The following is a 13739-nucleotide window of genomic DNA, read 5'->3' as shown; positions in this document are numbered from 1 at the left end:
ACCTTTCACTTCCTCCCGACTCCCATTGAGTTCCTTTCGTACCCCACCTAGTTCCTTCATCATCTCCTTCCTCATCAGCTGCATTTCCTTCCTAACGTCTTGCACTTCTTTCCTCATCTCCTGCACCTCCTTCCTAAGCTCTTCCACCTCTTCACTTGGCATGGCCTCCTCAGCTTCCTCTAATTGATTCCCTTGACCGCGACCTAAAAAAATATGAAGACCCCAGACTCCTGGGTCAAGGTTAAAGTACGAGACATAAACCCCCTTTGAGTTTGGGTCTTCGAAAATATTTTTGGAAATTTTTGAATTTTTATTTTGTTTGGATTTTCTTTGTCTTCTAAAGCAATTAAACTATGTACAATTACCTTTGAATATTCTCGAATCCCCTGGGTCAGCGTGTAAAAACATAAACATTTCTCTTGACCCAGGAGTTTATCGAGAATATTCCTTTGTCTGGCTAAGTGATAACTGAGAGCGCACGTAGTGGTATTTCCTCCACTACGCATAGCTCAGAATTATCCCTATAGACTTTCAATCGATGGCCATTAACAAGAAAAGGGACCGAGTTAGGAGCACTTCCCTGGATTTCCACTGCTCCGTGTGCGCGGAGGCCAACGATGGTATATGGACCTACCCACTTTGACTTCAACTTCCCTGGCATTAGCTTGAGTCTGGACTGAAATAGAAGTACTTTCTGCCCCACCTGAAGTTCCTTGACCCGGAGGTTCTTGTCGTGCCAGAGCTTCGTTCTTTCCTTGTACCACATTGCTGAATCGAATGCCTCTAGCCGTAGTTCCTCCAGCTCCTGTAATTGCAGCTTCCTTTCTTCTTCACATGCCACAGACTTCATATTCATTTCCTTAATGGCCCAGTATGCCTTGTGCTCCACTTCCACGGGTAAGTGACACATTTTCCCAAACACCAACCTATAAGGTGACATCCCGATTGGTGTCTTGTAAGCAGTTCTATACGCCCACAAAGCATCGTCAAGGCGTTTACTCCAATCCTTCCTTGTGGTGTTAACTGATTTTTCCAAAATACTCTTTATCTCCCTATTAGAGACTTCAGCTTGCCCATTCGATTGGGGGTGATATGGTGTAGACAATCTATGATGCACGCCGTATTTCCTCATGAGCGCTTCTATAGTGCGGTTGCAGAAGTGTGTTCCTTGATCTGAGATAATCGCTCTAGGAACTCCATATCTGCTGAAAATGTTTGACTTCAGAAACTTGGCCACCTCTTTAGACTCACAAGTGGGCGTAGCCTTCGCCTCTATCCATTTGGAAACGTAGTCTACAGCGACCAATATGTAAGCATTTCCGTACGACGACGGAAATGGGCCCATAAAATCCATCCCCCAAACATCGAAAATTTCGCAGATCACTATGGGCACTTGGGGCATCTCATCTCGTCTCGAGATTCCCCCTGTCTGTTGACACCTTTCGCAGCATTGACAGTATTCAAAGGCATCCTTGTTCAATGTAGGCCAGTAGAATCCACTGTCTAGAACTTTCCTTGCGGTTCTCCTTGGTCCGAAATGCCCTCCACACGCCAAGGAGTGACAATGATGGAGTACATCTCTTTGTTCCCATTCAGGAATGCAACGTCGAATTATCTGATCTGCACACATCTTCCAAAGATAAGGATCATCCCAGAAGTAATATTTGGCTTCGCTTTTAAGCTTCATCTTCTGGGCCCGGGAGGCTTCCTCTGAACTTGGCACCTCTCCCGTGACCAAGTAATTTGCCAGGTCTGCGTACCATGGTTCTGCGTTACGTACGCGCTTTCCTCGATCAGATTCTCCTGGACCGGTTAAAACTAAGACAGATTCCCAGCTTATCGGTCTAGGTGGTTCGTCCATATAGTACAAATGCTCTTCGGGAAAAACATCGGGAATAGCCTCGTCCGTATCTCCTTGATGAATTCTACTCAAGTGGTCAGCCACTCGATTCTCTGTTCCTCTTTTGTCTCTTACTTCCCAATCAAACTCCTGTAGAAGTAGGACCCATCGAATTAGCCTTGGCTTTGATTCTTTCTTAGCTAGCAAGTACTTTATTGCTGCATGATCAGTGAAAACAATAACCTTTGACCCAAGAAGATAAGGGCGGAATTTTTCGAACGAGTAGACGACAGCCAACATTTCCTTCTCCGTAGTATCGTAATTCTTCTGAGCTTGATTTAGTGTCTTGGACGCATAGAAAATTACGTAGTTTTTCCCATCTATCTTCTGCCCTAGGACGGCTCCCACAGCGAAATCGCTCGCGTCGCACATTATCTCAAAAGGGTGATTCCAGTCCGGTGCCCTGATAATTGGTGCGGACACTAGTCTCTCCTTGAGCAATTGAAATGCCCTCTTGCATCCCTCATCAAACTCGAACTCCACATCGTTGTGCAGCAAATGAGTGAGTGGTTGCGCAATTTTTGCAAAGTCCTTGATAAACCTTCGATAAAACCCTGCGTGACCGAGGAATCCTCTAACTTCCTTTTGATTTGTAGGGTAAGGTAGCTTTGCAATCACTTCCACCTTTGCCTTGTCCACTTGTATTCCTCTTTCAGAGACCACATGACCTAAAACAATCCCCTCAGTTACCATGAAGTGACATTTTTCAAAATTCAGAACTAGATGTTTCTCTTGACATCTTTGCAGCACTAGGTCAAGGCTGGCTAAACAAGTGTCAAATGAGCCTCCATATACAGTGAAATCATCCATGAATATCTCGATGCATACCTCTAGTAGATCCGAAAAAATACTCATCATACAACGTTGGAATGTACCTGGTGCATTACATAGACCAAATGGCATCCTTCGGTAGGCATAAGTTCCAAAAGGGCATGTAAATGTGGTCTTTTCCTGGTCCTCTGGGTCCACGAAAATCTGGAAATAACCGCTATATCCGTCGAGGAAACAGAAATACTGTTTACCAGCCAGCCTCTCTAGCATCTGGTCAATGAATGGTAAAGGAAAATGATCCTTTTTGGTGGCTTCATTTAGTTTCCTATAGTCAATGCACATCCTCCATCCAGTGACCAGTCGAGTAGGCACCAACTCGTTCTTGTCATTCTTCACCACTTGTATTCCAGACTTCTTAGGTACCATGTGAACCGGACTGACCCACTCGCTATCTGGAATAGAGTATATGATTCCAAGGGACAGTAGTTTCAGAACTTCCTTGAGCACTTCCTCCCTCATGTTTGGATTCAGTTTCCTTTGTGGATCACGCCGAGCCTTTGCCCCTTCCTCTAGTCTGATGTGGTGCATGCAAAGATCAGGGCTAATTCCAACTAGGTCAGAAAGTGTCCACCCTATGGCCTTCTTGTTCCTCCTTATTACTTCCAGCAGCGCACTCTCTTGGTCTTCAGTCAAGCGGCTGTTAATTATCACTGGACAAGTTTCTCCTTCCTCCAGGTATGCATACTTTAAATTTTCAGGCAAAGTTTTCAACTCCTTCTTCGGTGTGATGGCTTCCTGAGGTAAAGGGTTCTCCGCCTTACTTCTTGGCGCCATTTCCTCTAGATTCGCTCCCTCGTCTGGGCTCTTCTCCTGAACAGATCTGGCTGATTGGAATGATAGTGGCTGGTGGCAGAATGCCATGATCGCTTCATTGATCTGATCATCTGTCAAGTCCTGTGTGAAAAAAGTTTCACACCATCCTGTCACCTCCTTTTCTACAGTCTGGCTCAGCTCCGAATTGTCAAACTGTTCCTGCATTAGTTCAGTCTCAAGATATTCTTGGACTAGGGGGTTAATTACATCTACAACATGCAAGTTTTCAACATCAAGCGGTTTTTTCATAGCTTCTTCAATGTTGAAGGTGTATTTCTCCCCATGATAGTCCAGGCATATGGTTCCATCAAACACATCAATAACAGTCTTCGCGGTGCGAAGGAAGGGTCTCCCCAGTAACACCCCACTAGACTCAGCAGATTCATTACCCCTCATTTTTATCACATGAAAATCAGCTGGGTATAGGAAATCATGCACTCTGACTATGACATTTTCCAATACTCCCTCAGGAGAGATGCATGTTCTATCGGCCAACTGAATCACTACTTTAGTATCAACCAAACTGACTCCCACCAATTTTTTATATATTGACAGCGGTAGGACATTTATCGAAGCACCTAGATCACACATGGCATGCTCAATTTTAATATCACCTATAGAAATAGGAAGAGTGAACATACCTGGATCTGTACACTTTGACGGCATCCTCCTCTTTTGTATCACGGCGGATACATTTTCTCCTATAACAATCTTCCCATCAGGTTTGGTTTTTCCTGCTATGAATTCCTTGATGAACTTGCTGAAGGTGGGTATTTTCAGAGCCTGCAAAAAGGGTAGGTTAATCTCCAGCTTACTAAATATTTCCACAAGGTCCTCAGTATCATCTTTCTTTTTCTTGGCTTCTCCTCGATATGGGAATGGTTTGGGTCGCTTTACTGCATTCGTGGAACTCCCTGCTGGGGCTGCACCTGTCTCCCTGCTTCCCTCTTTAAGTTCCAACTCAGGTTCTGGATCAAGGAAAAATGGGTCACTTAGTCGAGGCATAGATCCCCTTAAATCTCCCTCCTGGAGGTCATCCTGTATAGGAATTTCTCTGAGTCCAGGATCATCTCCTCGAGACTTCTGATTCCCCTTTTCTCCGTTCATCTGTGAGGGTGTCTCCTCGTTTATCACTTGCTTCGGTCCTTCATAGCCTTTCCCCGATCTCAAGGTAATTTGACTAATATTTGCTCGGTCTGGTGGTTTGACAGTGGCAGGCAATTTCCCTTCATTTCCCCGCATTTCGTTCAGCGACGTGGCCAACTGGGACATCTGCTTTGCCAACATGTCCATGGCAGACTTCTGCTCCTGCTGGGCATCTTGAATTTTGTGCACCACGTCATTGTTAGCCTGCATGTTATTCTGCATGTGTTGTTGGAAATTTACCAGGTCATGCACCATGTCATCAAGATTCCGCTGTGGTCGGAAACCTTGAATTGAACTGGGATTAAATCCTTGATTTTGATTGGTTCCAACCACCTGGTTCTGGCGAAAATTTCCCTGACCTCCTTGATTATTGTTGTACTGGGTTGCTGGACCTGGGTGACTCTGTTGGAAATTTTGATTGTTTCCTGAATTGTTCCTCTGATGCGGTGGCACATAAGAATTCCCTTGGTTGCTCTGGTTCCTGTTGTTCCAGTTATGCTGATCCCCTTGGTTACGGAAATTCCAGTTGTTCAGCCCCTCTTGCTGCTTCCCTGCCCAGTTAGAATTATGCTGTGGTCCTTCCTGATTCCGGCTGGGCCATGTCTGCTGGTTCTCCGCTGGACCTGGGTGTTGTGACTGTGGTTGTTGGTTCCCTTCAGCCCATCTGAAACAAGGATTGTCCCTCCATGGTGCCTCCTTAATCTTCCACTGGTTCCAGTTGGTATTTTGATTACTTTGATTCCAATTCCCCATTGCATTCACTTGAGCTTGGAAATCTCCATCGAGTGAGGGATTATTGTAAAATTGAAGCTGATGTTCCTCTTGACCTGGGTTTTTTTCCTTATCAGTCGACCCAGGGGTATTTTTCTTTTCAATGGCATTTAGCAGTGCCTTCTCCAGTCGATCTATTCTGTCTCTAACCTCTTCTCCTTCTCGTTCCTTAACTGTGTTCGCGGAGCTTCTCCTCATGATAGCACGCGGGCAGTCATACGCCTTCTTCGCGTCGATTAATCTTCCCAGAATCTCGCGTGCCTCGCTTGCCTTATTCTTGGTGAAATTCCCCCCGCTCGAGGAATTCATTAAGTCCTTGGACTCAGGATTTGCCCCTTCGTAGAATAGATAAAATGTTTCAGCCTCCGTCATCCTGTGATTTGGGCAAGCGTCAAGCAGGCCTTTAAACCGAGACCAATATTGGCTTAAAGATTCATCGTAGTCCTGCTTACACTCTTGAATTTCTTTTTTCAAAGCGTTTGTCTTATTGGACGGAAAGAAATAGTCCAGGAACTCCAATTTGAAATCCCTCCATGTGGTGATCGAGTCAGGTGGAAGCCTCAGCAACCAAGTGTTTGCCTCTCCTTTCAATGCAAATGGAATCGCTCGCAGGCGATAGTCCTCCTCGGTAGTTTCGTTAGGCCTTTTCTGGATGCTACATAGCTTACTAAACTCGTTCAAAAACTCATAAGGACACTCATTCCTCCGTCCAGAGAATGTAGGTAAAACGCCCAGCACATTCGTCTTGATCTCAATAGACCGCTGACGTTGATTTGACACTATGGCATGAGCTGGCTCTCCGTCGAGATGTGCAGTTAGCGAACCAATCTCTGGGTCTAGGTCCACTAAGTTTGCCATTACAGACTCCTCTTCCTCCCTTTCCGAATGCTCAGTTTCTGACGACGACCGTGAATCCTCTTTCCCCGATGAATTCCACTCTTCTTCACTCCCTGATTCAAACGGAAATGGATCTACAGTTGACAACCCCGATCTGGTAGTTATGGCGGATGTTGATTCCTTAACTTGCCACTTCAACTGCACGTTCCTTGACCAAGATGGGTTGCTCCAGATTCCTGACCTTGAGCCCTTGCTCATAAACTGCCAAAAGCGAAATTCAAAAGATTAAAACTATTTACACCAAATCTCTAAACACATAAACAAACTACGCCATCCATCCCCGGCAACGGCGCCATTTGAAGAGTTGATTTCTTGCTTGCTGTATCCTATCAATTTCTAATTACACACTTCCTAGATCCAGTAAATCAACTAGATCACAAGGTCTAGAGACTCACAAGACTGGAAGTCTGGTCGTTGGTACGCAAGCAAACCTTCAAAACCCTCAACCACAGATACTAAACTAGCACAGGGAAGTAGGGATCGATCCCACAGAGATGGACTCGTATAGTACATGCATAGAGATTTGGAAACTATTTTTGGGTTGGCTGCTGCCACGCATATTTTGGGTTGAGGAATTTAACTAAGTGAATTTGGAAATAAAGTATGCTATGCTAACTGCTAGATCTAGGCAAAAAATGAATTATGTATAAGAACTAAATCAAATCAACTACTAGATCTGGGACTTCTACGAACATCTCTAGACCAAGGAGATTAAAACAAGTGGGGACCAAACTCTGAAAAAGGTAAGTACGGACAGAATCGAATCTGCAGCCTAACTAACTAAAGCATCAACTGAAAATGACTTCATCTTCTTCAACGAACACAAATAAATGCAGAGATCAAGAAAAACAAACTCAGATGTAGATCGGAGGCATAATCTTAACAGAAAACTAAACAACGACGGAAATTAAACTGCTAGACGAAGCAAACCAAGCAGAACAAAATCCCCATAATCTCATGCACAAATTTCACCTCCCCTGTTCAGATCCACACTTCGGATGCTAAATCCACTCCGGATCCAAGCATCCGAACAAAAATCCAACCGAACACAACTTCAATACCACGATTCTCGAATCTCCTAAAATATTCAGCAACAAATTCAAGAGAACATCTCAAATAAACAAACCAAAATAGCAAGCGTCATAATAATCAACACGAAATCCAACTTCATCAAGGCAAATCAAACGTAAACAGAACGGTTAAACTAATCCAGCAACAAAACAACAAGCTCGACTTCCAAACGTGAAGTTCGAGACGGAACAGAGTAGTAAACAGAAATTAAGAGAACAATTGTTTCTTCGCCCTCAAGGGACGGTGGTGCACTGATACGTAATTCACGAAAACGAAAACCTCCCCCAATTCCCCATTTCCCTAGTGTGTGTGAGCTAAGAGCGTGACTGTGTGTGGAGTGTGACGGATCTCCATTCTTGTTGCGCACTCCTTTATTTATAAGCTTCGAGGTGGGGCCCAGCGAGGTATTGATTGACTTGATTGCCCTCAGCTTTTGGCTTCCTTCCTCTAGCTTTTCCTCGTGATTCCGTTCCTGCTCCTCGCTAGATATCCTCCTCCAGCATCTCCTGGATCTAGCGCTACACACACACCTGGCTTAACAAAACTTGTTAGATCCAGCAGAAATGTGATGTTTTTCACTACATAACCAATGCATGAAATTAGCCTTATCAGCGTGATAAGGTTGAACCATCCGGAAAAAAGGGAAAAGGAACAAGTCAGCACCGTCACAAAGGTGGTAAAGGATAACAAAGCGTATGGTTCCAAGTGGTGCTGCGAAAAGGATGGATAAGCGTAAAAGCCAAAGATGGTGGTACGAAGGTAACGTCGCGTTCAAGGCTATCGTTCGTAAGACAACTATTCGTGCATCTTCCGTTCTCGGTTCGTCGAGTCTTCCCATACGCAAACGGCCCTAAGCTAGTTCTTTCGCGTTTCTAGAGTTGGTTCAAGCGCTGCGATCGTTCGCTAAAGCATACTAGGTTCGAAAGTCCAAGTCTAGGCATCACAACAATCTAACATAATCCCAAACAATCACATTCGCATTTCAAAATTCTCACACAACATTCAACAATTCACCATTCAAGAAGCATCGCTTCGCATTCACAAGATTCTTAGCACATAAGGCATGCTTTCACAAGTTCTCACATACATTTGAACAATCATCATTCGGGAAGCATCGCTTCGTATTCATAACATTTTCGACACGTAAGGCATGCTTTCACAAGTTCTCATATTCAACATATCATCATTAGGAAAACGTCACTTCCCATTCACAATGTTTCCAAAAGCATCGAGTTTCAAACATAAATCACAAAATATTTAGTACCTCTTTCTTTGCGGTTGAATGAGACGAGTTGCGGTGTTGAGCTTTTCCACATTTTAATTCATTAAGGACAAGACTACAAAGACAACCTAAGGTTCGAAAAGACTCTTGGGTCCAGAGCGGAAAGAACTGAGGCTCTGATACCAACTGTAACAGCCCGCCCTCCTAGGGTACAATAAATGTGGCGAACTGCTACCCAACCGACTCCAACGAAATAAATATAGGCTAGGGTTGCATTTAGAGAGAGAAAACATCAGAGTAAATAATAGTAAAGACTTGACCTAGAGATTTAAAAAGAGAAAATAACGAAGATATCATAAATGGTTCAAGGGTCTTAAATGTACGACATAATATCCGAAGTGGAATCACCAAATAAATACTAAGGCCTCAAAACGGAAGAAAGAGTGCCATTCAGCCGAAACAATATCAGAGTATCAAAAACTTAGCGGAAAACGACCAAGAGAAAAGCATAGCTATGTATGGTGACACAACTACACCTAAAGTTCAACATATCCGTATTCATTAAGTAAGCTTCTCAACACCCGCCACCGCTCGTCATCATTCAACCTGCACATAAGGAAAACACATGCAGGGCTGAGTATTTTGAAATACTCAGTGAGCTCGTTGCCAAAACATTTTATTTAAAAGTTATGCCACCCTTACTAAGTGAACTCGAGTTTTAAGCAGTTATAAAAGAAGTATCACGAGTATCACAAAATATATTTTCATAGACTGGCCAGTCAAATATCTCCCATTTTCTCATCAAATTCCACAATCACAATCATATCCATGTGCGACGAAAGTGTGGCCACACTTTTCGCCCACGAGACCGGCCGACTAGCAAGGGCGGCTCACGATCCCCTCGTGTACACAGCCTGGTAGGGTTTGCGGCCCATACTCATACCCGAATTCGTATAACATATCCATCAATCGCAATCAAACAAACATAGGCATGGCATAACAGTTAAACCACCCTTATAGCTCCGATAATTATCTTTGACAAAATAGAAGAGAGTTTTTGAGAGTAAAGCCCACCTCGACTGTTTAGATTTCAAGTAGTTTCGCTTTTCCGTTATCTGGCTTCGCAACCGAGGGTTCACCTTTAGATTCACATAGACACATATTCACAAATTAGGTTCAATTATAGTTCTTAACGTATGCATGTCTCGTTACTTCCCTCTTTCCCAACGATTCACCTAAATCTTCATAACTTAGAGATTTCGAGTTACACTCATCAAGAATTACTAATTTCAAGTCGTGTTTATCATGCATATATTTCTTAGCGTCTCAACCCTAGATCTATCGTCATATGCCATACAAAAGTATTTAGCCATCAAGCACATACTTCAACACACACACACTACACGCATAACACACACACACGGCACACACACACTCGGCACACACACACACACACACACACACATGTTCCCATATCCCTTCTTATCCCTTTTCTCTCAATTAATATGCATGAAGGTTCAAGAACACCGATTAAACCGGTTGGAAGAAAAAGAAAAGAAGAGGTAGAAGAAGAACTACAAAATTCTCAAACGAAAATACCTTTTTAGAGAAAATCAATCGGTAGGAATAAAGTGGAGACTTGGTTCTTCAATATCCACGGATTAAACTTCGATTTCTTCTCAAAAGATGAAGGATTTATGGAGTAAAGTGGAAGAAAATTGAGAGAGCACAAGGGGGAGGGATTTTCGAAAATATGGGGGCTAGGGTTGGAGATTGGTTCTTATTTATAGAGTCCAATGAGATCTTTAGGTAATAAGAATAGAATATTTGGTAAGATCTTTTGCCTTGTAAATAAATAGAATAAAATAATAGGGTGAAGTAGAGAAGGAAAATTAACAAAAATAGGAGATGGCAATATCCCCTATTTTTCGAAAATAAGGCTTTCCATAAAGCCAAGATTTTGTTTTGGTATTTTTCCATATAGAATAAGATATTATGGAGCAAAATAAAAATAAGGAAAATCCTCCATGGAATAAAGTAGTAGGCGATTTTTATGCCTATTTAAATAAGGCATGGATTTTTGAATATTAATTAGAATAAGGTAAGGTAAGATCTCTTGAAGTATGGAAAGATTTGGTAGAATAAATATATTCTAGGTATGGAAGGAAATCGAGTAAGGGATCAAATAAAATAAAATAAATTCCTTCCTTCCAACTATAGTGATTTTCGAAAATCACTAAGAAATAAGGGGGCTCGATTTTTGTGTTCTAAATAAGGAAATAATTGGCTCTTAGAACTTAATTTAAATAAATATCCCAAGGATTAAATTAAATCCGGAAAAATAGAAATCCTCCTCACAAGGGGCTAGGGTTCGAAAATTTCAAGAATTAGGGTGACAAGTATTTATGGAAATTTTCTCTAACATCCTCACTCACCCTTAAACAATTAATTTGCCACATAATCAATAAATAAAACACATGCCACGTCATCAAATCAATAAGTTTGACTTTTCAAACTTTCAACATAGACTCATCTCCCGCACTTAAAGCATTCTCGACTTCACGTCATCAACAATAAATTCTAGGGCTCTAAGATTAGGGTTTTAAATTTCCGGGGCGTTACAGTACCTGTCTACTAAAACCAGCATCTGACAAATTCAAGTGTGTGAAATAGGTCAGATTGCCGATACCTTTTGGAATGGGAAGAGTCAAGTGGATGTCATTGTAGGAGAGGTTAAGCTTCTGCAAATATTTAAATTTGAAGAGACTCGGCGAATCCCCAATTCCACCAGAAATGGCCTCACCATCGAGTTGCAAACTAACGACGTAGCCAGACGCATCACATTCCACACCGTGCAACTTGCAGCACTCGCCACTTTCATTCCATCGCACCAGTTTTGCCGAAAGAGAAGAGTTGAAGATCAACTCATGCTTGAGCTGAAGCAATAGGATTTCCTGATGACGATAGCATTTGATATTATAAGAATGAGCAGTGAAAATGAAAGACGAAGTTAGCATACAAATGAAGAACAACAAGTTTGAAAGCATTGTGAAAGAGGATATTGATAATTCTTTTATTTGTGTAGAAATGAAGATATGTGCATGTGGGTTTAAATAGGGAAGGGTTTAAACATCTTAATTATTTCTTAGCTCAACCAGTTAAATTCTATAGATAAATGATATACTGCATAAAAAAATAAAGACAATATATATTTCTTAGCTCAACCGTTTAAGCTGCAGCTAGAAAGAGTCAAGGTGGCCAAGCTTGGAAAATTAGTGATTAAGTCATCAAGTGTTACCCCTGGAAGATAGTTCTGATCTAGTCGAAGAATAGAAAGGGAATGAAGTTTCCAAGAGGATTTAGAGAAAGGGGGATAAAGACCACAACTAACCAAGATCAAAGAGGTGAGGTTGGGTAAATGAGATGATATAATATGGCCCCAGTTTTTCCTTTCTTGCAAGGAAGTTATATCGGCACCATCAAGATAGAGCTCTCAAAGCTCTGTTAGATTTTGGAGAAGCATCTCCAAATTTGGGAGATCAAGGCTATGATCGCTGTGAAAGTCGCTGGACATATCAAGGTTAACCAATCTCGTCAAGGATGAAATTTCAGAAGGAACCAACCAATAAAAGTCAGCATTTGACAAATTCAAATGTGTCAAACAAGTCAGATTGCCAATACCTCTTGGAATGGGATGAGTGTAGTTGAAGTCATTGTAGGCAAGGTTAAGCTTCTGCAGATATTTAAATCTGAAGTGACTCGACGAATCCCCAATCCCACCAGAAATGGCCTCATCATTGAGCTGCAAACTCACGACGTAGCCAGAAGCATCACATTCCACACCATGCCACAAGCAACACTCAACACTTCCATTCCATCGCACCAGCTTTGTTGAAAGAGAAGAATTGAAGATCAGCTCATGCTTGAGTTGAAGCAACAAGATTTCCTGATGACGAAGGCATTTGTTGTTATATGAATGAGCAGTGAAAGTGCAGGACGAAGTTAGTATAAAAATGAGAAAAAAGAAGTTTGAAAGCATTGTGAAAGAGGATATTGATAATTCTTTTTGTTTTGTGTGTATACAAATGAAGATAAGTGAATATGGGTTTAAATAGACAACGCAGTTCACTTGGATATCTTTCTAAGATCAGAACTTGCAACACTAATAAATAAAGACAACCAAATGTAAATTCCACAATGACAGAAGTGGGTTACAACTTGCAATATTGAGTTGACTTGAGGTTCATATGTCCTAATCCAGGAATTTCCACAAACACGATTAAAACTTTTAAAACTTCATGATCATGACACAACTATGTTTCATAATTGTAATTTCCACAAACACGGTTATATACATTACAACAATTTTATTGTTACTTTCTCAAAATCTTTAGTTAAATTTATCACGCTTCCGCACTAGCTGCCTATCCCTACATTGCTTTATGAAATTGGAAAGACTTAGCAATTGATTTGAGGTCTTCCCTAGGTCAGTCATTTTGGAATAATGGATCTTGAAACATTAGTAGTCTTAATTGGAGAAAAATTTGCAATGTCTTAAAGGATGTCATGTGGTTTTCCATAATTTGAGATATTTTATTCATTTCATACTAATTTAATTACATTTTGGAGCATTGTTTCTCATATAGTTCAATTGTGAAATAAGATCAAATTCATACTCCTTCTATCTAATTAAATATGAAAAGTTTGCTTTTTCACATGTATTTTGAACAAATGATAATAAAGTGAAGAAAAAAAAAAGAATAATATAAAAGAGACTCTCCTTCAAACTTTGAATCTGAAATATGGTGTAAATAATGATCAACTATAAAAATTCCTTCGTACTACATACATAAGCCAGAAAAGGCCTCTCTTGATATATGAAGGCCTTTTTCCATTGTTTCCTTCTTTTACAATGTTGGGTTTTACTTACCTTATATGATAACTGTTTATTTTTCTTCGCGAACTATTTTTCCCTTGCTAGGGAGATCAACTTATTTTAAATCAATACTCCATAAACTACACTTTGTCTGACCGTTCTGCTTAAATGGCAGCACATTTAGAATGTTGTACATTAATTAATTTAGAGTG

At 41.4% G+C, this 13739-nt stretch overlaps 1 protein-coding gene across 3 annotated transcripts; it reads right to left on the bottom strand.

Annotated features, from left to right (window-relative positions):
• Positions 1 to 8978: 8978 nt before the first annotated feature.
• Positions 8979 to 12729, bottom strand: LOC125197932 (receptor-like protein 50). 3 transcript variants are annotated; one of them, XR_016134882.1, is made up of 4 exons: positions 12333 to 12729; positions 12043 to 12217; positions 11341 to 11605; positions 8979 to 9257 (listed from the first exon to the last, which is right to left on the bottom strand). XR_016134882.1 is itself a non-coding variant. In XM_089063430.1 (3 exons), the coding sequence occupies exons 1-3, from the start codon at positions 12447 to 12449 to the stop codon at positions 9253 to 9255; spliced, it is 387 nt and encodes a 128-aa protein (XP_088919556.1). In that variant the 5' UTR covers positions 12450 to 12729; the 3' UTR covers positions 8979 to 9252. The 3 variants fall into 3 exon arrangements, 1 of the variants encoding a protein (XP_088919556.1); XR_016134881.1 differs by having other exon boundaries at positions 12043 to 12729; XM_089063430.1 differs by lacking the exon at positions 12043 to 12217.
• Between the last annotated feature and the right edge of the window lie 1010 nt (positions 12730 to 13739).

Source organism: Salvia hispanica, chromosome 2 (genome assembly GCF_029641045.1).
Source record: "Salvia hispanica isolate PSC_SH4W2 chromosome 2, Shi_PSC_v1, whole genome shotgun sequence".
Lineage (NCBI taxonomy): Eukaryota > Viridiplantae > Streptophyta > Magnoliopsida > Lamiales > Lamiaceae > Salvia > Salvia hispanica.
Note: the sequence above shows the minus strand (reverse complement) of the source record. Positions and strands in the feature narration are given on the sequence as shown.

What these genes read in the sequence shown, in the direction of transcription:
- LOC125197932 (XM_089063430.1), bottom strand. Translation starts at nt 12,449, where the DNA reads ATGATGAGGCCATTTCTGGTGGGATTGGGGATTCGTCGAGTCACTTCA. An exon ending in CACTCATCCCATTCCAAGAG is followed by an intron (nt 11,606 to 12,332) that starts GTATTGGCAATC and finishes TATCGTCATCAG; the next exon opens with GAAATCCTATTGCTTCAGCT.